Here is a 21,017-nt window from a genome sequence, read left to right as displayed (position 1 = left end):
AAAGTGGGGGAATCAAACATACCTATTCATGAAGACTTGAACTTAGCTCACAGACCACCCAGGTTGTGAGAGGCCTTCAGAGGCAGTTAGTGCAATGACATAACTCACAAGAATGCCCTGGAGTGAAGTGTTTTTTTTTTTTTAAGGTATTTCATTTTTCTTGAGTTTAATTCATCAAGAATAGTGACCTTTCTCTAAAGGGCTGTGCTCCAGTCAACCAAGATGCGGTTATGATTATAAGATTATTATTTTTAATAGAAGCTATCAATTACTGAGTACTTACGTGCCAGGAACTATGCTAAGACCTTTATGTGCATTATCTCATTTAACCTGCATGACTAACCCTATTAGGCAGATAATATTATCTTCCTTTTATAGATGAAGAAGTTGAGTGTCAGAGAGGTTAAGTGACTTGCCTAAGGTCAGACAAACAATAAAATGCACACAAACCCAGTACCATCTGAGGCAAAATCCATCCACTAGGATCATTCCATGAAACAGGTTCCTATATTTGAGTCGTGCCATTCAAATTACATCAATCTCACCATTAACCTGGTATCTACACTACAGTGGGTCCCAAACTTGACTTTGCATTATAAACATTACAATCTCTTTCTAAAAAGAGAGATTCCCAGAACCCACTCCAGCTCCACAACATATAATGTGGAAGCAGATCAGTCTCTTAACCTTTTAAATGATGCCAAACAAGTACACAGATTTTTTTCTCCCACTAAACTTAACAATATTTCTTTTTTTTTTTTTAACTTAACAGTATTTCATGAAAAATATTCCAAGTCTTAACTCTCCAGGCAATTGGCTGCCATTTCGTCGTTAAGCATATTCTCTCTGGTTCACAATAATGGATGGATGGAGGTGGATGGATGGATGGATGGATGGATGGATGGATGGGAACTCCATCCTTGACCCTCAGAGAAAAGCTTTATTTAGAGAACCACAGCTCATGGAAGCAGTGTGACCAAAGCAGCCTTAGGCCTGTCACACCAATAAGGACACTGACACCCAGGAGCAAGGAGATGGGTTCAGAATCACATGGCCAGGAGGCAGTAGGTCCACGATCTCACTTCCTCCAAGGACAGTGTACCCTTCTTAGAATTCGTCTAGAATCATGCAGAGACCCAAACTAACCACAGGAAAGGACTGACTGGCACATGCTAAGTGACTGTAAATATGTCCAAAGGACTTATTAACAGGTGCAAATTAAGTTCCTTCATGTTCATCGGACCCTGCTGGACACACAGTATGGACCCTCCACGGAAAGGGCCAGACTTGACTTCTAATTTGCATACTTTCATATGATTATACATTATACGGAGCTTTATACTGAAAGACACAGACCTGAGTTCCAACCTCAACTCTCCCACCTACTCACACGACCTTGTTGCCACTTCTTTGCCCGGGAGCAGTTTCCCTTTTCTCACCCAAAAAGCCGTGATCACAACCACTGTTTCCTTAACTTACATGCCTCACGTAGGCAAGCACCTGGGGTCGGCCACAGGTTTGCCATCTAAAATTATAGTTATGTTTCTTTTGCGGTTACCTAAAAAGTGAAATGCACTCTGCTTGCGCAGCTAATTGTTCCAAGTGCCAAGGCTCAATGTCCCAGTTTAAAAACAAAACAAAACAAAACCAGCCTCCATTAGAACGTTCCTTTATGCTGTGCTTTCTAAACTGAGGATTGAAAACATGCTTCCAAGATACACAGCTGTCTAACGTGCTAAGAGCAATAATGAGTTGCCATGATATCCAGGGATAACAAAATTAACAACATCCTCCAAAACAATCTCCTCTGGGGTGATTTACCAATTATTTCAATAAAATGTTCAGTCATGAGAAGAAAAGGACTTGGACTGGAAACGAAGTGAAATATATTCTCCTCTCTCTGTCCTTTGGTAAAACTTGCTAAGAAAAAATAAAAAACTGACCGTAAATTTTCTAAGTCCCCGCCTGTTTTCTCCCAAGTCGTTCCAAACAGAAGATCCAAGGTGGATCTATCAGATTTGTTGCCAGAGAACAGATTTCATGGGTTGCAAGAACAAGTCTTTCTGCATTTTATCTTACTTAGAGAGTTGCACGGCAGCTCTTTGGAACTTTTCTTCGTAATGTTTTCTCCACTCACAGCCTCCAGCCCAGCTAGCCCATTTTACGAGGAATAAGATTTCACTGAAAAGATCCAGAAGGTTGACTGAGCACGACAGAGCGAGAATTTCAGTCCGTCCGATTTCCTCCAGCCACTGTGTGCATCTACGTGGGTCAGATGAATAGCAAACTTGCTCCTGCAACTCATGAGACTCTGTTCACTGGCAACAAATCTGACAGATCCACCGTCCCTTCAGTCATGTCCAATTTGGCCACAATCCTCTAGATGTGGTCATTAATTCCTGCTGACCGTGGCTGCCACTGCCGAGCACTGAACAAAGCTCTGTGACACCGGCTGCAGATGGTCTGGGTGGGACGCGGGCTTGGGATTTATTTGCTTTCTGTATGTACAGTTGACTTCTGAACAATATGGGGCTTGGGGTGTGCTCAAAAATCACTGTTCAACTTTTGACTCCCCCCACCCCAGAACTTAACTACCAACAGCCTGCAGCTGATCAGAAGCCTCCCCAATGACATAAATGGTTAACACATATTTTGCATTCTGCAAGCAAGCAGGCTAGGGGAAAGAAAATGTCACGAAGAAAATCATAAGGAAGAAAACAATACAGCTGGAGTGCTGAACTGTATTTATCCAAAAAAATTAAAAATCCCTGCATAAGTGGACCTGTGCAATTCAAACCTGTGCTGTTCCAGGCTCTGCTGTGCTCAGGCTGAGAGGGGTGGGCTAGGAGGGGAGCGCATTGGCCTGCTCTCCACTGCACAGTTTCACCCACACGGACGAGCACCTGCCCTCTAAAGGGATGCAGAAGGATAAAGCTCTCAAAGGCTACCTTTGGGTCAAAATGCCTTAAAGCATTATTTCTAAATTGGAACTATCTTCTTCAGCAAGAAGAGAAGGGTCTTTGGCTTATAAGATCGATTGAGCAGAGCATCTCCCACCACGATGTCATGGTAGAGGAACGCGGTCTAGGTTAACTTCTCCAAACCACAGGATGGCCCGTTATTGTCTATCTGTGGGATTTCCACGGCAACGGTGCTCATCCCTTCCTAACAAGCCCTGCTACCCCACATCGAAGTTTTCCCACAAAATCACGGGTCCAACACACAAGGGAGATCTCAGCCAGTTTCTATGTCAACACCAACATGACTCTTCTCGGCTAATAAGGGGCATTTTAACATTTGTAGATTCTTTCCTATTCCCAGCTGTCCCTAGACAATTTTTTTTTTTTTAAGTTAAATTATCAATAGCAACGGATCACAGGTCAAAAGCCAGGGGTGGTTTTTCATCTCAGCAAATATACACAAAAGCCAAGATGCAGTAAGAGCCAAATTGTGTGTTTAAAACATCACGAAAAGGGTAAAAACCTAATGACTCTTGTGTGCATGATTCCTGATGCAGATCTGGAGTAAACAAACACTTCACGGAGCAATCCCCTTCTCAGAGACCGTTTACTCATATGCCAAAGTATTACTTGAGGGAACAGCAGCTATGCTGGTGATAAATAGTGTCCCCATTGAGCCAGGGGGGTAAGTGAGATCCAAAAGCCAATTACAGCAGCTACCGTGGTTGTTTTAGAGAGGGTTGCACACATGCGTCTAATTATAAAACGGTCCATTTCCCCACTGTGAGGCTGCATACGACAAGCCCCGCGTCCAAAAGCTTCTGTTTCAGGACAGAAGAGCCATCAAGGAGGCCACCAAACGTTCCACAAGATCAAGAGCTTTGTGACTCTGGATCTCCCATTACTATCATTTTTTGTTACATCATGAAAAATTTCAAAGATACAGAAAATTACAAAGAATAATGTCATGAACACCGATACACTCATGACCAAGTGCTGTTAAGTCTTAATGTCTTAAAGCCTCTTCTTTTCCTCTTATTACACAGGAAAATAAAAATCTGTGGGTAGCCCTCCTCATCCCATACCCTTGCCTCCCACAACAATATGCAATATTAGTTTGCATGTTTTCAAGCAGTATGTAAATAGTATCAGACTGTAAGTATCAGCCTAGAAATGTGTTTTTTTCTCCACCCTGTATTTCTGAAACTTATCCACAGATAAGTGGATACACACACGTAAAATATGGTTCTGGCTCATTCATTTGCTGCTTCATTCATTTTCATTACATAGAATTGCACTGCATGAACAGAGCACATGCAGTTGTATTCCTCTTCCTTCTGAAGGGTGGCTTGACTGTTTTAGATTTGTCACTACCTACCGCAAACAGCACAGACATGACCATTTTTTTTTTTGGTAAGAGTTTATTTATTCATGAGAGACACAGAGAGAGGCAGAGACATAGGGAGAGGGAGAAGCAGGCTCCATGTGGGGAGCCTGATACAGGACTCGATCCCAGGACCCCGGGGTCACACCCTGAGCCAAAGGCCAATGCTAAACCCCTGAACCACCCGGGCGTCCCAGAAATGACCATTCTTAAACGTGTGTCCCTTTGCACACATACGACGTCCTCCCAAGACGTCAACCCAGAGCCGGAGCTGCTGAGCTGCGCAGTAGGTGTGAGTCTGCAGCTTTCCTGGGTGTTGCCACATTGCCCTCCAAAGCAAATGTACCCAAAAAATATTCCCACCATCAGCGGATGAGAATGTCTATCGCTCTACATCGCTGTCATCAATCAATACTGTCAGATTCTTTCATTTTTGCCTATCTGATGGGTGTGAAATAGTATCTCATTTTAATTTGTGTTTTCCTGACTCCCAGGGAGGCAGGTCATGCCTTCATCTTTACTGCCTCAATACTCATTTCAATGAATTGCAAATTTCTCTACTTGCCTTCTTTCTTATTGCTTTGTAAGCAATCTTTATGTGTCCTGTGACTTTAGGAAAGTTACTTAATTTCTTGGCTTCCCAGGTGTGGCAATAATAATACCTACCTCCATCCTACCTACCATCAGGGATGATCTCTGGCTGATGGTAAAGCACTTAGTCCAGTGCCTATTACGTAATAGGCACTCAAAAAAAAAAATCACTCCTGTTACTGTTACGAATGTGAAGAAGGGTTAAGGGTATTTCTAGCATTTCTCCCAAGTTTGTAGCTGCCTTTGGGATAAATAAAGCAGGACTCAGGAGGAGTCTCAGCAACTCTCTTGGCCCAGGTTCTCCCCCACCACCGAAGACATAATATCGGGACCCCGCTGTTTGTAAGCTACCTCGAGGAAACTGTACAAAGACGATTCTCCTGGACATCGTGTAAACTAAACATCCATGTTATGCTTCCTTCAATCTGCAAGTGGCTGTAATCTCATCTGTGAAATGGCCATAATTCTGAATTTCAACCAAGGTTAAGTCACAGAGTGCAAACAACTCCGAGGAGACAGAAGTGGGTGGTAGAGGCCGGCAGGTAAACCAGTGTTAGGGACCAGCTGAGCCTTCCTGGGGTGGAAATAACAGCTACAGCCTCCTAAGGTCCCACCAAGCCCAAGACCACTCCATTTTCCCACACATCATAAGCGATCCTTGAATTAAAAAAAAAAAAAAAAAAAAGGCAAAAAGAAAATCATCACATGGCTTATAAGATTTTTTAAAAATAATAATAATAATAATGACATTGACATCCCCGAGGTGACAGGCAATCCCATCTGACACACACTGTGGGAATGCTATCTAACCCCGATATACAGAAGAACATGTTCCTAAGGACATGCCGGTAAGCTAGAGGGATGCCACGTAAGCTTGTCTGCTTGGACTCTTAACATATTTAGTTTCGTGTGGAGATCCTCCCAGATTGGCTTCTATTCAGTCGTATCTTGACCTTGCCTTGGAGAAAGGCCATGTTCATCTTTATGAACTCTGCCAGTGGAGTCAGAAAGCATAGATCGCTGTGCTCCAGGCCTATCAAGTAGTCCTGACATCAGCTTCAACTGGTGACTGGCAGGGTCCCTTTTCAGATGTACTTGCACATCATCTAACGTTCAGAATTCTCTCCCTCCGGATTCAATTTCAACTGGCACTGAAGAAACCAGAGACTTTTCCTTTGCCACTGAAGAAGGAGGCCCTCTACCCCCCTATCTTCTCCAGGGCAATCATGTGTAAGAGTCAACTCTAGCCCAAACATAATTAGACCATCTTCTGATACCTATCTAGGAGCACTGCTTTCTTCCTTAAATGTGTGCCAAGTTTCCACTTTCAAGAAGTTAAATTGCCATATAAAATTGCCCTGGTGATGATGAGTAATTAGACACTGTAATGGAAAATTAACTGTGTTTTTATTTAGAGCATTAATTTTAACAAGACTTTTTTTTTTCTAACTGCTATTAAGCCGCAATAAAAATAAATTAAATCCTCAGGGGTTGCGGAGGTTTTCTGGTAAAAGACAAACAAACAAAAACCTCTTCTTTCTGGAACCACGTATTTTGGTAATATCGCCAAGTTTGTGCAAGGCTCTGATCTGAACCCCGTTATGAATACGTCCCGATGGCAATTTTCATCCCGTCATCTGTGCTGTGGCGGAAGAAATAACCATTCCAATCTGAGAGGCCGCTGGAACAGAGGCAGGCACACAGGGCCTGTCGCAGGTGGGGAGCCTTCCCCCCGAATATCCCGCAGTGCCCTCCACTCTCCGTGTGCTGCACCCAGGGGAGCCCTCCGCGAGGAGGCTGGGAGAGTGGGGTTCGGCTCTGGGGCCACACGAAACACACCTGCTTGCTGCACAAGACGGCGTGTACAGCGGCATTCCCCAAGGAAGAATGTGGAAGGGGGCTGGAATCTGCCCATCTCATCCCAATCCCTGCGGCCCTCTCTGTTCCAGCCCTCTGGTCCTGCATTCCAGTTAAGAGGTCACCGACGGGTTCAGCCACAGGACCTGAGTGCCCTCCGCTCTGGAGCCGGCCCGAGGGGCCCGGGTGGCGGGGCGGGCGCCGCGACCCCCACCCAAGTTCACGGGCTTCCCACCAAGGAGGGACCCTCACGCAGATCGGGTGGACTCCCTAGCTGTTCACCCCGGTTCCTCACGGACCTCAAAATAAGGTGCAAGTGACACCTACCAATGCTTCTGGCTTGACGTCTACTCAGTCCTCCCCGGTGAACGCTGAATGCTGGGCCCTGGGATCCCTTGTTTTAAGGGGCTCCACGTGCATCTCAGTAAAATCGACCTTAGCCAGTTACTACCCGCAAAGTGACAAGAATTTGAGAAGCGCCTTTACTCTCGCCCGGGCAGCGCAGCTGAAGGACACCGGGCGACACGCGAGGCTCAGATCCAGTAGCCTGGGAGTTGCAGGGAAACCTGCTTTTTCCTTTTTCTCCTATTCCTTCCTTCTGGGGGATTTTTATGTATTTATTTTTCAGTTTAATGCCTCCTTACGATTTACACAACCTTTTATAATCCTTACTGCTTTTCCTATAGATCCATGGGATTTTTTTCAACCTAATAATCTTTTCACTTGGATCCCCGGCGTGGGTACAGCGAGCACCTCTATGCAGTCCACGCTCACCTCCCAAAGCACCTGCAATCCTGAGCCACAGCCCACAAGGACACGAGAGGCGGCCTTCGTTATACAGGTACCAGGCCCCATTGGACGAGGTTGATGGGACAACGTGGCTGGCGATAACACCCCTTAGGTGGAGTTCAAACAGAAGATACCATCTGGTGAGCAGAAGTATTAAGTTGTCATGACGCCCCCCCCCCCCCCAATCCCAACTCCGAACTGCCCAATACGTTCTAGAGAACAACAAAGAAGGGCTTGGCAGTGGTTGGACAGAGAAGTTTAGAGGAATTTTTAAAGTATCCCAACCATGAGTCAGGATTCAGAATAAACTTAAATGTCCTGAACTCGGTGCCATCACCAAGCAAGAATGAGTATCTGTTGAATGAAATTGTTGAATTAAATGATACTAAAGACTGTAGACACTTGGGGAGGCATTTTAACTTGCGGACTAAATTTCTTATCAGTTTCCCGTTGGTTAATAGGAACCCAGAACCGGAGAAGAAAGTGCTGATGAACTACAGTCACCACTTAAAAGGGACCCCTGGGGACCCCCTCAGCCCCTCTGTTTCACAAGGGAGTTATAAAATTTAAGGAGTAAATGAGACAACAACTGACAAGGCCAAAAGAGCTCAGCTCCAAATATATTGTGACCCCGGAGGAGTCCTGTACGCCGTGCATCTCTTGACTTATTCACCCTCAGAATGGGAACAGGAGAAGCACTTATGAAGGATCGCTAATAAAAGCCCATCTGCCTCTGGCAGCAATACAAATGCCTGTTGATAATGATCATTCTCCCGGACCCCAGTTTACATTTTTCCATTAACATTCCAGTCCCCGACCCTCAGGTTCCCAAGATCCCGTGGGCTTTGGTCTCAGACTGCGAGACCCTGCTGAGATTTGGGGAATCCCTGCTGCCAACTCCGTGAAGCAATAGCTGGCTGCCTACCTCGCAAAGAAGTCATTACACACGTCCCCACCTCATTTCATTTTTCACTGGGATGCCACCCAATCTTGGTGATAAAAATGAACCCAAGACACCACCCCAAAGAACGTGTTTCTCTTGGACCCACCAAAGGATAAAATGTTCTCAGCACCACCTCTTAAACACTCTTCCCCAAATGCCCCTTTTAATTGGCTGGTTGACTGTCCCTTGGGTGTGACTGCACGGATTTATCCCGGGTGTGTAACCAAGTTGGAAAAGCCTTGCTGATTTGCGAGTACCCTAACAAGAAGGACGGCAAGTGTATAGCATGGACTGAAACTGCGTTTAAGCAACGATGTGACCCTAGCGCTTCACCAAAAAAAAAAAAAAAAAAAGTACATTCTGCTTGGGGAGATGGGTCTGTGATCTCTGTGACCCCTTGCAGCTCTGTACCTCCACCGATGGTTCTAGAAGACTGGCCACTGAAGATCACTGGGAGATCCCAGAGAACCGTTCCACCAGACCAGGAGAAAGAAATTCGCCTCTAGGTTTCAGTGGATCAATTAAAAGCCATGTGCTGGTCACAGGCTATAAAATGTCCAAATATCTGCATTCACCTCCCTCCCCTCCTCCACATTCCCCGGCCAAAACACGCATGTGCAAGTCTAGGGTAATTCTAGGTTATAAGTATAAATAACTGTAATAAAATTGTAAGTCCTGAGCACAGTAGGTTGGCTGGTCACCATCCTCAAGAAAACTCTTAGGATCAATTGTTCTATCCTCGTTTTTTGTGAAGCAGGCTATTCATCTTTTCCAAACTCTGCTTGGTTTCTAAAGATCGAACTGAAAGGAGAGCCTTCAGAAATGACTCTGCCGGTGTCTCTGCACCGTACTCCGTCCCGAGAAGCCAGACTTCTTCATGCGACTCTTCCACCGAGAAACACTAATCACGACCAGAAAAATGAAATCATGCACTCGGGAGTTAAATCGGATTTAAGATAGTCTAAATTGCACCTCACTTTTGGCCTCTAATCACTGTCAGTGTTCTAAGGTTGATGAGAGACTGTTAACTGATTTCTAAATGGCAATATATTTCCATTCTAAATGGGGAGGACTATTACCAGATTTTAAAATAAAACTGTGTTACATGCTAAGTAAATTCTATACATATTTCACACCTCATCAGTGGTCCGAGTGACAAGTTTTTTTTTCAAATGGAGGCTCTCTTTGGGCTGGATTTTTTAAATTTTATTTTCAATCTAATGACAAATGTTCCTTCAGTTTGGCTTCAAAGACTAGGATTCCCTTTCTCGCTGTCTACTGTTTCCCAAGCGCACCTCTTGGGAAACTTAAATAAATTTAGAGACAGCCTTCTAAGCCTAAAATGACTGCATTTGTAATAAGAAAGGGCCTGTTAAAACAAATAATTTTTTTTGAAGGTGAGTATTCCATCAAGGTTAGAGTGTCTAATAATAAATTACCGTCAGGTGATGATCTGCCAAATGAAAAATGTTTCCATTTCTCAGTTTACTTGAATACATGCTCTTCCCTCTGAGGAGATTCAGTACCATAAACTGACATTTGGGTCACTAAAGCTAAACACTGTGGACTGCTTAATTATATAGAGGCTTTTTAAATGCTGTGGCTCTATATCCACCCCAATTTTATATACTTATTATGCAAGGTCGTAACTTTTTTTAAAAAATCTTATTTCATTATTTTACCTGGCAAAGTTCACTTCTGGTAGTTAAATTTTAAAAAGAGCAGACGGAAGGATGAGAGAAAGTTTAGTAATTTTAATTCCAATGTATGCCTTTCACTTGATTTGAAATTTTTATACATCAGTTCTACCAAAAGTGCTAAATATTTATTCCTATCCAGAAAAAAATATATATATATATACATATATACAAAAAAACTCCACACACAAAAAAGATATATATGTATACATAAAAACACACATACAGTGAATTGAATGTAGAATGCCAGCAACTTAATGCCATTTTTTAATTAATATAAAAGATTAAGTTTATCCAGTCTAAGATTTTTTGATCTTGAACATAACTGTTAAAAACAGCAAAAATACTTTGAAAGTGTGGTATTTGCAAAACCCTTGAGAAGTCACTAATGGGATTCCCATGATCTAATACATGTAAGGCTTTAACTGTAATCGTAAACCCACTAAAGGCTTACGACCTGAAAGTATGGACTATTGTAGCCAGTTTTTATGGGTTTAATTCCGCTGGCAAATCCCAGTTTCTATATTTTAAATCTCAACTAGCACAAAATCACGACTTTTTCCAAAGAACATTCTAAAGAAAGTAAACACCGGAATGACAGGGCAAGAAAATCATTACCAACAACCACCCTTTCACCCAAACCATCAGTGAACTTCAAAAGCACAAGACCGAGCAAAACTTTTAGTTCGTGATACACGTGCAATTCACCCTTAACATTCTCAAAACTACATATGAATCATCTTATTTTCCTCTGACTTATTTCCCATACAAGATTCAGTGAAACAGAACTTACTCAGCCCCTATTGATGACTGGATCACTGTTTTCTGGGGTTATTTATTACTTTTTTTCTTTTTTTAGTATGTTTTTACTATGATCCAAATTGTATAACTGCTAAAAGCCAGGAAAATCTGCCTTCAGGTCAACGCATAGCACAAAGGCCCTACAAATTTTGCTCGCCCTGCGCTATACCTGGGTGCTCCGAATCGTTCTATTTTGTCCGAGGGTCCTGCAGGAATGCAATGTACTTAGCAGGGTACATTGCAATTTGTGATTAAATCTTCTTCCCCCCCCCAAGAGGTTTGAGTTATCATACCAAATGATGACTTATGCTCAATACAAGACTCAGCCTACCTCCCCTATCCCATATATGTGCAAACTATTCGTTCAAGGGTTTATACATGCAAGGCCAGCACACAAATGCAAAAATATAAATATTAAGGATATCTACCTTATTTCTAAAGTGTCTTATTTGTTCCTCGCCTTATATAGTTCTTGATTCTTAAAATTCAATATTGCAAATCTTGTGATGGGCTGAATCAGGCCTAATTCCACTTTACAGATAAAATTTAATTTACAAAGACATAACTGAATATTGTATTTAATTTGTAAGCAAATACATGTGGAAACAACTTGGTTTCGAAAGAACTTTGCTGTATTTACATATTCACTGATTATTATTCACTGATTGTTCCACGGACAACCTCAAACCAAAAGAAAATAGAGGATTCCAAGCACTGTGCACCAGAAGCTTCTGGCTGAAAGCTTCCAAAAAATATCTTTAAAAAAAAAAACACTGCTAGCTCTTCACTCTACTTTTTCAACCTAAGTTGTAACAAAATTATTTATTTCAGGGCACGCGTGCAACAAACATAACCTCAAAGTTTCTTTTAGTTGGGAAATACTGAATTTTTACCTTTAGTTGAAAGCACTGCTGATAACTTATTTTTGATAAAAATTGCTTCAACTTTTTTTTTCTTTTTCTTTCCTATACCTGCTTTTCAATAGCCTAAATCCTTCCAAAGCCAGGGCACTTTGAAACTTGGAGCTTCTCTTAACACACTCAAAGCTTAAAAAATAAAAAATAAAAAAACCTCTGGATTTACTTTCCACATAAACCTAGGACTTTCTCAGTGTGTTTATTAAATGTTGATCTTTCCCCAGCCGTCTTCTTCGGCCCTCGCGGATAGAGAAAACCAGACGGGAAGAATGTTTTTATTGTTGTAACTGTTGTTTTTTCAGCCACTTAAAACAAAAGGGGGTGACCTCCTCTGCCTCGCACCGCAAGGCGACGGATTCCAGAGCTGCCGCCCCAGAGGAACAGAGCCTTTCAAGTAAAAAGTTCAATGATTTCGGGATTCGGTCGAGAACCTGGGGGATACGACCGAGGGGCCTGCAGGCTCCCCAGAGGGGGCAAGGCCAGGTCGGACGCGCCGGCTCGAGGGGAGCTGCACCCCCGCTTTCTGCAACCGCGAGCTGGGCGCTGAACCGGGGCAAGTGTTGCAACTTTCTGCGCGGAAACCGGGGCTGCGCAGGGGAGCGGGAGCGCCCCCGGGGTCCCCGCCGCCGCCTCCAGTGCCCCGGCCCCGGGGAGGGAGCCCCGCGCCCCGCGCCCCGCTGACCCCCCCCCCAGCCTCTCCCCTCCCCGCACCCCGACGGCGCGTCTCACCGGTGCAGGAATGCAGGGGCTTGGGGCGCACGACCAGCGACGGGCACACGGAGTAGAGGGAAAGTTTCTCGAAGTAGTCGCAGGTCTCCTTGGAGAGGATCTCGTCGATCATGAAGGTCTTGTAGCGCCGCCTGGCTGCTTTGAGCTGGCCGGGCGAGCTGAGCCGCAGCTCGGCGTGGCAGTGCATGGTGAGCGGGCGGCGCGGCGGCCGGGGCCTGACCCGCTCGTGGGCCGCGCGCGGGGGCAGGGCCGGGCTCCGAGGCGCGCGGAGGGGAGCGGGCACCGGGCGCGCCGGCCGCGCGTCTACACCCACCCGCGGGCCAGCATCCCCGCGGAGCCCTTCGGGGCCAGCGCAGCTGTCACTCGGCGCGCGCTTCCCGCGGGGCCCGGCCGAGCCGCGCCGAGGGGCGGCGGCGCCCACCCGCCCGTGCCAGCGGCCGCCGACCTGCGCGCCTCGCGCCCGCCTCGCCCGCCTCCCGCCTCGCCGCGTCTCGCGCTCCTCTGCCAGCCTCTCTATTTTAAGACGCTCGCTTCGGCTCTCCTCCCCGCCCCCCTCCCGGGACGCGCTCCAGGTGTGTGCGCCCAGGGTGCGCGCTCGGGGGTGCGCGCCGTGCGGGGAGCGCGCGCCGCCCCCGCCGCTCCCCCGGGACGCGACCCCGCGCACCTCCCGGCGGGGCCGCGCCCGCAGCCCGCGGGGCAGGCGCGGCCGGGTCGCCGCTGGAAAGAAGCCGCGTCCGTGCCCAGGCGCCCCGGGGACCCGTGCGTCTCCGCCCCCCGCCCCCCGCGCCCTCCCCGGCTTTGCCGACGACCCGCGCGGCCTCCCCCGGACCCACTGCGCTCCCGGCCCGCGCGGAGCCGCACACTTGCCCGCGCCGCGCCCCCCGCGGGACCCCGAGCCCTCGATGCCCCCTGCCCTGACCGTTATCCCAATAATAAATTGTAAAAATGAAAAACTAAGCCCCCCAGAGCGTGCGTCCTCTGTTGTGTGTGCGTGTGTTTTGGGTTTTTTTTTTGTTTTGTTTTTTAGGTTCTAACGTGTAGAAGCCGTTTTCGCCGCGCAAGGACCGGCGAGCGCAGCGGGTCACCCCGCTGGAGGAGTCCCGCCGACTCCCGGCTTCCCGGGGCCGCGCCCGCGCTCGGGGTTCGGGAGCCGCGAGGACGCGTACTTGGTGGGGGCCGTGCCCTCTTCCTCCTGCGCTCCCCCAACCTGCGGGCCTGTTGCAGTCAGTATCCCTACGGACTTGTGTGTTCCGTTGGAATTTTTTTCTTTTTTTTAAGATTTTATTTATTTATTCATGAGAGAGGCAGAGACACAGGCAGGGGGAGAAGCGGGCTCCGTGCAGGGAGCCCGACGTGGGATTCGATCCCGGGTCTCCAGGATCGCGCCCTGGGCGCCCTGGGCTGAAGGCGGGCGCTAAGCCGCTGAGCACCCGGGCTGCCCTCCCTTGGAATTGGTGAGCGCGGGGCCCCCCACCCAGTCCCCTGCCTCCCCGCCCGGCGGCCCCGGTCTCCCACGACTTTGTCTCCCAAGTGCTGTGCGCGGGGCAGGCAGGGAGGCAAACGCTGGCGAGGAGGGAGCCGGAGCGTCGGGACGACCGTGGGGCCGCTGGCGTCCGGCTGGGAACCTGGAGGCGGAGGCAGGAGGCCGCGCGGCCCTGGGCGGGGGTGGTTGCAGCCGGACGGAAGGGACGCACCTGGAGGACTGATAAGGGGGCGCTTGGAGAAAGCGGAGCAATAAGCCGAGTTAGAGCCCAGTATCAGCCGTGGCTCGCGGTGCGACTTTGCGGGTCTCCCTCCGCGACGCGTCCACGTGTGCCGGGGCGCCTGCTCCTCCCTTGCTCTCCATTTACAGTTGTTTTCGTTCATTCTCCGTCCCCCCCCCAAAGCGGGCGGGCCCGGGGCCCGCGAAGACTGCGGCCAGGTGTCCGGCGCGCCCCAGGCCGGGTGACCAGCCGCCCCGCCGCCGGGTGCGGCCCCCAGGGGTCTCCAGGGCGCGGGCGCGGCGGGGACCTGCTGCGCCACGAGCCGGGCACCGGCCCCAGGGGCGCGCGGCGCTTTGCGCGGAGAGTCGGGGGCTGGAGGGGCGGGGAAGCGGGGTGCTCGGGCTCGGGACCCATCCAGAGCCCGCGGCGAGGGGCGATGCCCGCGAGGCGCTGCCCCCCCCCCCCCCGCGTGGACTGGGTCGGGTCCCGCAGGGCGATCCCGGGCCCGGCCTCCGCCCGCCCTTTGCCTCTGCCCGCCTCTGCTTCCTTCCAGGCCTCCCTCCCGGGTGCCTGGGGCTCCCGGGGCGCCTGACCCCGCGCGTCCCTTCCCCTCGCCCTGCGACCCCGCTCCTGCCCGCGCTCCCGCCTCCCCTCCGCCTGCGACCTGCCCCTTCTCTCTTCTCCTCTTCGCTCCATCTTCCAACTCAGCTTCCCTCCTCCTCCCCGCCCTCCTCTTCCCTCCCTCGCCCCTTCTCCTCTTCCTCTCCTCCTTGCCTCCCTCCACACTCGGAGCCGAGGCGCGCCCGCGTGTCCCTGCGCCCCGGCGCCGCCACCGGGAGGGAGGCCGCGGGCCGCGCGGCGGGGCAGCGCCGAGAGCCCGGTCACCTGCCGGCCCGCGGCTCCCCGCTCGCTCGGGCGCTCGGCCCGGGCCTGGGCTGGCCCACACGCTCCCTCCCTCCCGGGGAGACCGACTGTCCTTTGATTTGAAATCGGCAGTGTTTTAAAGAGCTGAGCAATTTCGATTCAACTCCTGGGATTTTCCACCTTTTCCAGTTTTCTCAGAGGGGGCCTGAGGGCACACGCCCCAGGTGTCGCGGAGAGAGAGATCCCAGATCTGGAGTCTGGAGCTTTGAGCCCTCTGTCGCTTATAATCAAAGCTGAGCCTCATTTTTTTTTTTCATTGATGAGTGCTCCTCCTAATACCTAACTACTTCACGAGGCTGGCCTTTTCGTAATCCATGCCTCTACACAAGCTGTTCCCCGCGTGGGAATGCCCTCCACAGCCCAATCCCTCCCTCCCTCCCAGCCTGAAAAGCTGGTTCCAGACCCATCTCAAATGTCACCTCTGCTCAGAAAGGTTGCCCCCTCCCCAAGGCTGCTGATTCCTACCTCTGCCCAGTGGTTCCTTTACTCCACTAACTTTTGCAAGTTTATTTCACCCGCGGGACAATGAGCTCCTGGTGTGTTCTGGAGCATAGCACCGGGCACATAGTAGGTTCTCAATAAGTGTGTCATAAATAAATCAATGCATGAGGGGCACCTGCTGGGAGGCAGTCCCTGAAGTGTTGGACTCTTGGTTTCGGCTCAGATCATGATCTCAGGGGTGAGATCCAGCCTGGAGTGGGCTCAGGTCCCAGTCCTCTCGAGACTCTCTCTCCCTCTGCCCTTCCTCCCTCTAAAATAAATAAATAAACAAACAGATAAATAGAATCTTTTTTAAAAATGAATGCGTGAAAGCTGAGCTCATTCCACGTGTGTAAAAGATCCAAGCACCAAGCACATGATGGGACTTCAAATCTTAATTTGTTGCACTGAATCTGTCTTTCTCCTCAAATGAGTTTTTGCCACTCTCTTGATATTTTTGGTTTCTAGCAATGGCAACTCGCCCAATTCCCATTTTGCTCCCATTTCTCTCTTTTCACTCGCTCCCTCCTTCCCTCAGACTGTAAAGGGCTTCTGTGGGAGGAAGCACACCCCGGCTGTCAATCACAAAGTGGGGCTTTGGTCAGGAATAGTCAGGGGTTTAGTTTCCAACATTAATGAAGTGGCTGGAACAGCAAACATCTGCCAAAGAGACTCAAACCTTTTCCAGCTGCTGGAGACCCACAGACACTTCCCAGCCTCTGGTGACGGCACCCAGGCAGTGTCTGCCCCCGGTGCCCAGCCAGGGGAACACACACGGAGCGGAACAGGCCTGTCTGCGCTGGGGCACACTTGGGCAGTCACAGAAGGGGAGAGCAATTCATACCCTCCAAGAGGCTCCAGGAAATCAGCCTCCCTCCCCCGTTCCATCTGGCACCTGATTCCGGGGACAGAGCCCAGCCAGAAAGAAGGGGAGAAGGACATCTTTGCAATCTCAGGTGGCCTCTGACAGTCAGAAACCAAGGAATCCCTCTTTTCTACTTCAGCTCATACCTAGTATCTCCACTCAACTAGAGCTCATAAAAATGGGGTCTTTAAAAAAATGTATGTATGTATGTATGTATTTATTTAGGTGGGGTGGGGGGAATGGGCATAAGAGATGGAGATCCAGAATCTCAAGCAGACTCCATGCTGAGCTGAGCTTGGAGCCCCATATGGGGCATGGTGTCCAACCCCGGGGTGCAGAACCTGATGCGGAGCTCTGTTTCATGACCTGAGCTGAAACCAGGAGTCCCAAGCTTAACCAACTGAGCCACCCAGACGTCCATAAACCAAAATGGCTTTTAAAACTCCTAGAGCTTAAAAAAAAAAAAAAAAAAAAAACTCCTAGAGCTTGAGGGCACCTGGGGGGCTCAATGGTTGAACATCTGCCTTCAGTTCAGGGTGTGATCCCAGAGTCCTGGGATCGAGTCCCACATCAGGGAGCCTGTTTCTCCCTCTGCCTGTGTCTCTGCCTCTCTCACTGGGTCTCTCATAAATAAATAAAATCTTAAGAAATAAAAAAATTTTTTTTTCATTTTAAAAACACTAAAGTCCTAGGGCAACATTTAAATTGCATGTAGGCTCTAACCCTTGGTGACCTCAGCTTTAGTTTAGTTTATTCCTTCTACAATCTCCGGCTATGTGTGGATGCAGATATTCGGAAGCAGCCCTGCCAAGTACGTTCCCAACCATCTTTGCTCCAAACAGGAGAAAGGGACAAAAGAACTTTTTCTATTCTAGTAAAGTGTATTTAATGACTTGTATTTCAGTTGCTACGTTTTGAAATAGTTTCAGACATGTAAAAGCAATGTAGGGAAAGCACTGTAAGTTAATATTCCCCCGGGCCCCAGGACCATGCCCACACTGCTGTCTGTGGAGCCCAGCAGGGCAGCCTTGCAACAGCAAGAAGTCAAAGGGGGTGGACAAGGAGGCTAGCTTATTTGTAATGATGATATTAATTTACAAAAACTGTTCTCTTGCAGTGTAAAGCATCTTTTTAAGGGAGGGCACAAATGTAATCCACTTGACAAATGGGTTTGCGAAGGTCTAAGTCCTTCTGTCCTTTCTCAAAACATCCTTCTGGAGGGAAAGCTTAAACTGGGGGAAAAAAAAAAAAAGCAAATCAACAAAGACAATAGCTGGCCGTCCAGAGCACTGAACATTTATATGCAGAGGGGAAATGCCATTAATCAACCAAATGTTTCCAAAAATTTGAGAAGTTTGGTACACAGATTAAAATCATTTGTTTTGCTCATCCAGTCCCTCTGTTACTGGTGTCATCCTTGACCTTGAACAGCCCTATTTCTGCCAACAGCCTGTGCACCTCGATTCTCTCAGCTGACGGACATAGCCAGGAAAATAAAATGTCACCTCTCCCGTCGTCGTCATGATGCGGTGAATAGAAACACGGAAGTTTAGAGCATCCCTGGCTTTGACATTTTTAACCCTTCACTAAGGGGGAAGCTACAAGCAGAGAGAAAAGGAGCTTCTCAATGCGCAGGGGAGCAGTGCTCTGGCCATGGGGGGGTCAGCAGAAGGAACCCCTGGGCTAGGCCAGTCGGGGTGCCGTCCCCACCCAGTCACTTGGTCACTCGCCTGACCTCTGGTCTCCAACAGCCACGTGTGGGTGATGACAGCCAACTGCGAGGTCTGCTGGAGGCTTCCACGGATGAGCGTGAGTGCCAGGCTCTCGCTTCTGCAACCCCAGTCCCCCCACCACCTTGACCTTCAGTTCAGTAAAAGCAGCAACTGGCTCCCAAAACCCATCACAAAATAAAACTGCAGTTCCAGAAAGCGTCAGGGCCTTTGCTGTCTCACATGCAACTGGGGTTGGTTCGGGCTCCACGTTCAAAAGCTGAGATCAAGCGAGAAATACAGAGCGGAGGAGGTGCCGGAGCCGGTGACTACTGTGAACCACAAAGGAGATGGCCTGGCCACCAAGAGTCCCCAAGTGCTGCTTAACATCTGGCGCCTCCCGCCACAGCCCCAGCACATCTGCAGGAGTCAATCATTCTCCCCCGCACATCACAAGACGCTGGCTCGGTTACACTTGTTACTTGGTGGGGGGGGGGGGGGGGGGTCTGCTTAAATAAATAAGTAAATACCATGATCCCGCAACCACTGGGTGACATCTCATTCAAATCATCTTGTCAAATATTTTCCTCTCTTTTACCTTAGGAGGACCTCAGCAGGGTCTCTCATGACTTGTCATCTTCCTCTCGCAGGGGCCAGTCTGCAGGCCGGAAAGGCAGGATTCTGGGGAACCAGCACGGAGCAGGTGGGCACTCGTGTCGCCTGTTAGCACAGACAGGAGGCCCCTGTGTCAGCGGGCACAGGGAGAGGCTTGGCCGGCCAGTCAGCCTTCTGGACACAGGAAGGTAAAACAACAGCCCTGAGAGCCTCGGATGGTTGCGGAACTCCGCCGGCGTGATTGCCATTAGCTGGGACAGAACAGCATTTACTAAGAACACGGGGTGCAGGGTGCCCAACAGGGAACGTGATGTTCTCTGCTCCCTGGATTCGTAAGAAGGAGATTGTAGAAAACCTGCACCCAGGCGCTAAGCACCTACCTAGACCTAAGCGAAAGGGTGGCCTCCGCACACCTGCCTGGGTGCACAGGCTGCAAACATTTTTTTTTTTTTTTAAGAGGGATTGAAGAGATGGGTGGGCAAGAGGAATTTTTAAAAAGGATTTGTTAAATAAATAAACAGATAAATAAATAAATAAATAAATAAATAAAATTAAAAAAAATAAAAAGGATTTGTTGGCTAAACAAATTCAAAAGAAAGCCTTCAGGAGAAGGGAAATGGAGTCAAGTGGCCCAGCCAGTTGCAGGATCCTTCTGTCCTGGGCTCAGCCTCGGTTGGCAGGCTTTCGTGCACAGAAAGGCATATAGACAGTTTCCTCTTCTTTTTTAATCTATCCCCACCTTTCTTCTTTTTTCTTTTCAACAGATTTATTTAAGAGAGAGCACGCACGCACAAGCCGGGCAAGAGGCAGAGAAGAGGGAAAGAAATCCTTAAGCAGACTCCATGCTGAGCGCAGAGCCCAACGTGGGGCTCGATCCCAGGACCCCAGATCATGACCTGAGTGGAAACCAAGAGTCTGACGCTCAACTAACTGAGCCACCCAGGAGAATTTCCTTTTCTAATAAATAAACTCTAATTTGAAATATTTCTTGCGACGGTTGGCTTTCAAGAGAAAATTGACCCCTGTGAGCTATTCACAGAGAATACTTTTATTATCAGTAGAGATTACAGCACAGCAAAATGTGCTCAAGCAAAATCATAATAAATAATAAAAATAAGACTCTTCAATAAATTATCACACAAAAAACAATGTGGAAAGTTCTGGTATTCAACACTCTCATCTAAAACGCCCAGAAACTAGGAAAAAAGCAAACATCACGGTTTGTTTGTTTGTTTGTTTAGATAATCTGAGTCAAATGAAATTTTGCTTCCAATTTTTTTTCATCCGGAGACTTTAATGCAGAGAAATATTTCATTTCCCTTCGAGGACACAGCTCAAGGACAATCTCGATAGATCTCTAATGCTTTTCCTTGCTTATTTTCAAAAGTTACAGGGATGCTCAGAGTTCCATAGGCTGTAAATTACCGAAGTATATGAATGAGGTGGTGCCAATCTCTGTGCATTTCAATTACATAAGCGCCTGCCTTTTAAAAGGGGATTTGAAGGCATCACAGCACAGAGAATCCCCGATACTATTGCCAATCCACATCCTGATACGTTTACTTAAGTCAATTATTGAGCCTCTTAGATTATGTCTACATAAGCTGCCAAAACATCTGGTCATTTCAATCAGTTCAATAAAAGGTTCTGCCAAGGAAGGGGAAAAAAAAATTAGTCAAATTAGTCCTTTGTAGGCAGAACACTGGATTGTTTTCTCAGGGAAGACAGTAAGGGGATACAGCTCAAAAGGTTTTGGTTTCCTCTTCTGAAACCAGAATACGGTCCATAGTTCCTGAAGGAGGTTGTGATTTTTATCAAGTTAAGGTCTGGGAGGTGTCCTGATAGAATTTCAGGCCAGAATGTTATGGGTCTGAAGATGACTTAGCCACGTTTCTGAGACAATTCTGTGCTCATTTGAATTCAATGTTCTCAAGGTTGGGACCACGCCAGAATGAGGGCAGACTGGCGCAGGCGAAATGTTGAGAAATAAAAGTAGCAAAACTAGAAATCACAGAATAGCGTTTACTCCCCCCTGAAACCTACCAGCGTCCCT

General features: G+C 48.3%; 1 protein-coding gene and 1 long non-coding RNA gene across 2 annotated transcripts in view; one reads left to right on the top strand and one right to left on the bottom strand.

Annotated features, from left to right (window-relative positions):
• Positions 1 to 12,917, bottom strand: part of BARX2 (BARX homeobox 2) — a 73,524-nt gene extending 60,607 nt beyond the window's left edge. Inside the window, exon 1 of the mRNA XM_077894170.1 lies at positions 12,669 to 12,917. Within this exon, the coding sequence (XP_077750296.1) occupies positions 12,669 to 12,855 (187 nt within the window). The 5' untranslated portion in view covers positions 12,856 to 12,917. The remainder of the gene's footprint in view (positions 1 to 12,668) is intronic.
• Positions 12,918 to 13,723: 806 nt separating this feature from the next.
• Positions 13,724 to 19,946, top strand: LOC144311526 (uncharacterized). Its single transcript, XR_013377133.1, has 3 exons — positions 13,724 to 14,122; positions 19,000 to 19,152; positions 19,729 to 19,946. It is a non-coding gene; the product is annotated as an uncharacterized LOC144311526 (long non-coding RNA).
• Positions 19,947 to 21,017: the final 1,071 nt, after the last annotated feature.

Source organism: Canis aureus, chromosome 3, assembly GCF_053574225.1.
Source record: "Canis aureus isolate CA01 chromosome 3, VMU_Caureus_v.1.0, whole genome shotgun sequence".
Taxonomy (NCBI): Eukaryota; Metazoa; Chordata; class Mammalia; order Carnivora; family Canidae; genus Canis; species Canis aureus.
Note: the sequence above shows the minus strand (reverse complement) of the source record. Positions and strands in the feature narration are given on the sequence as shown.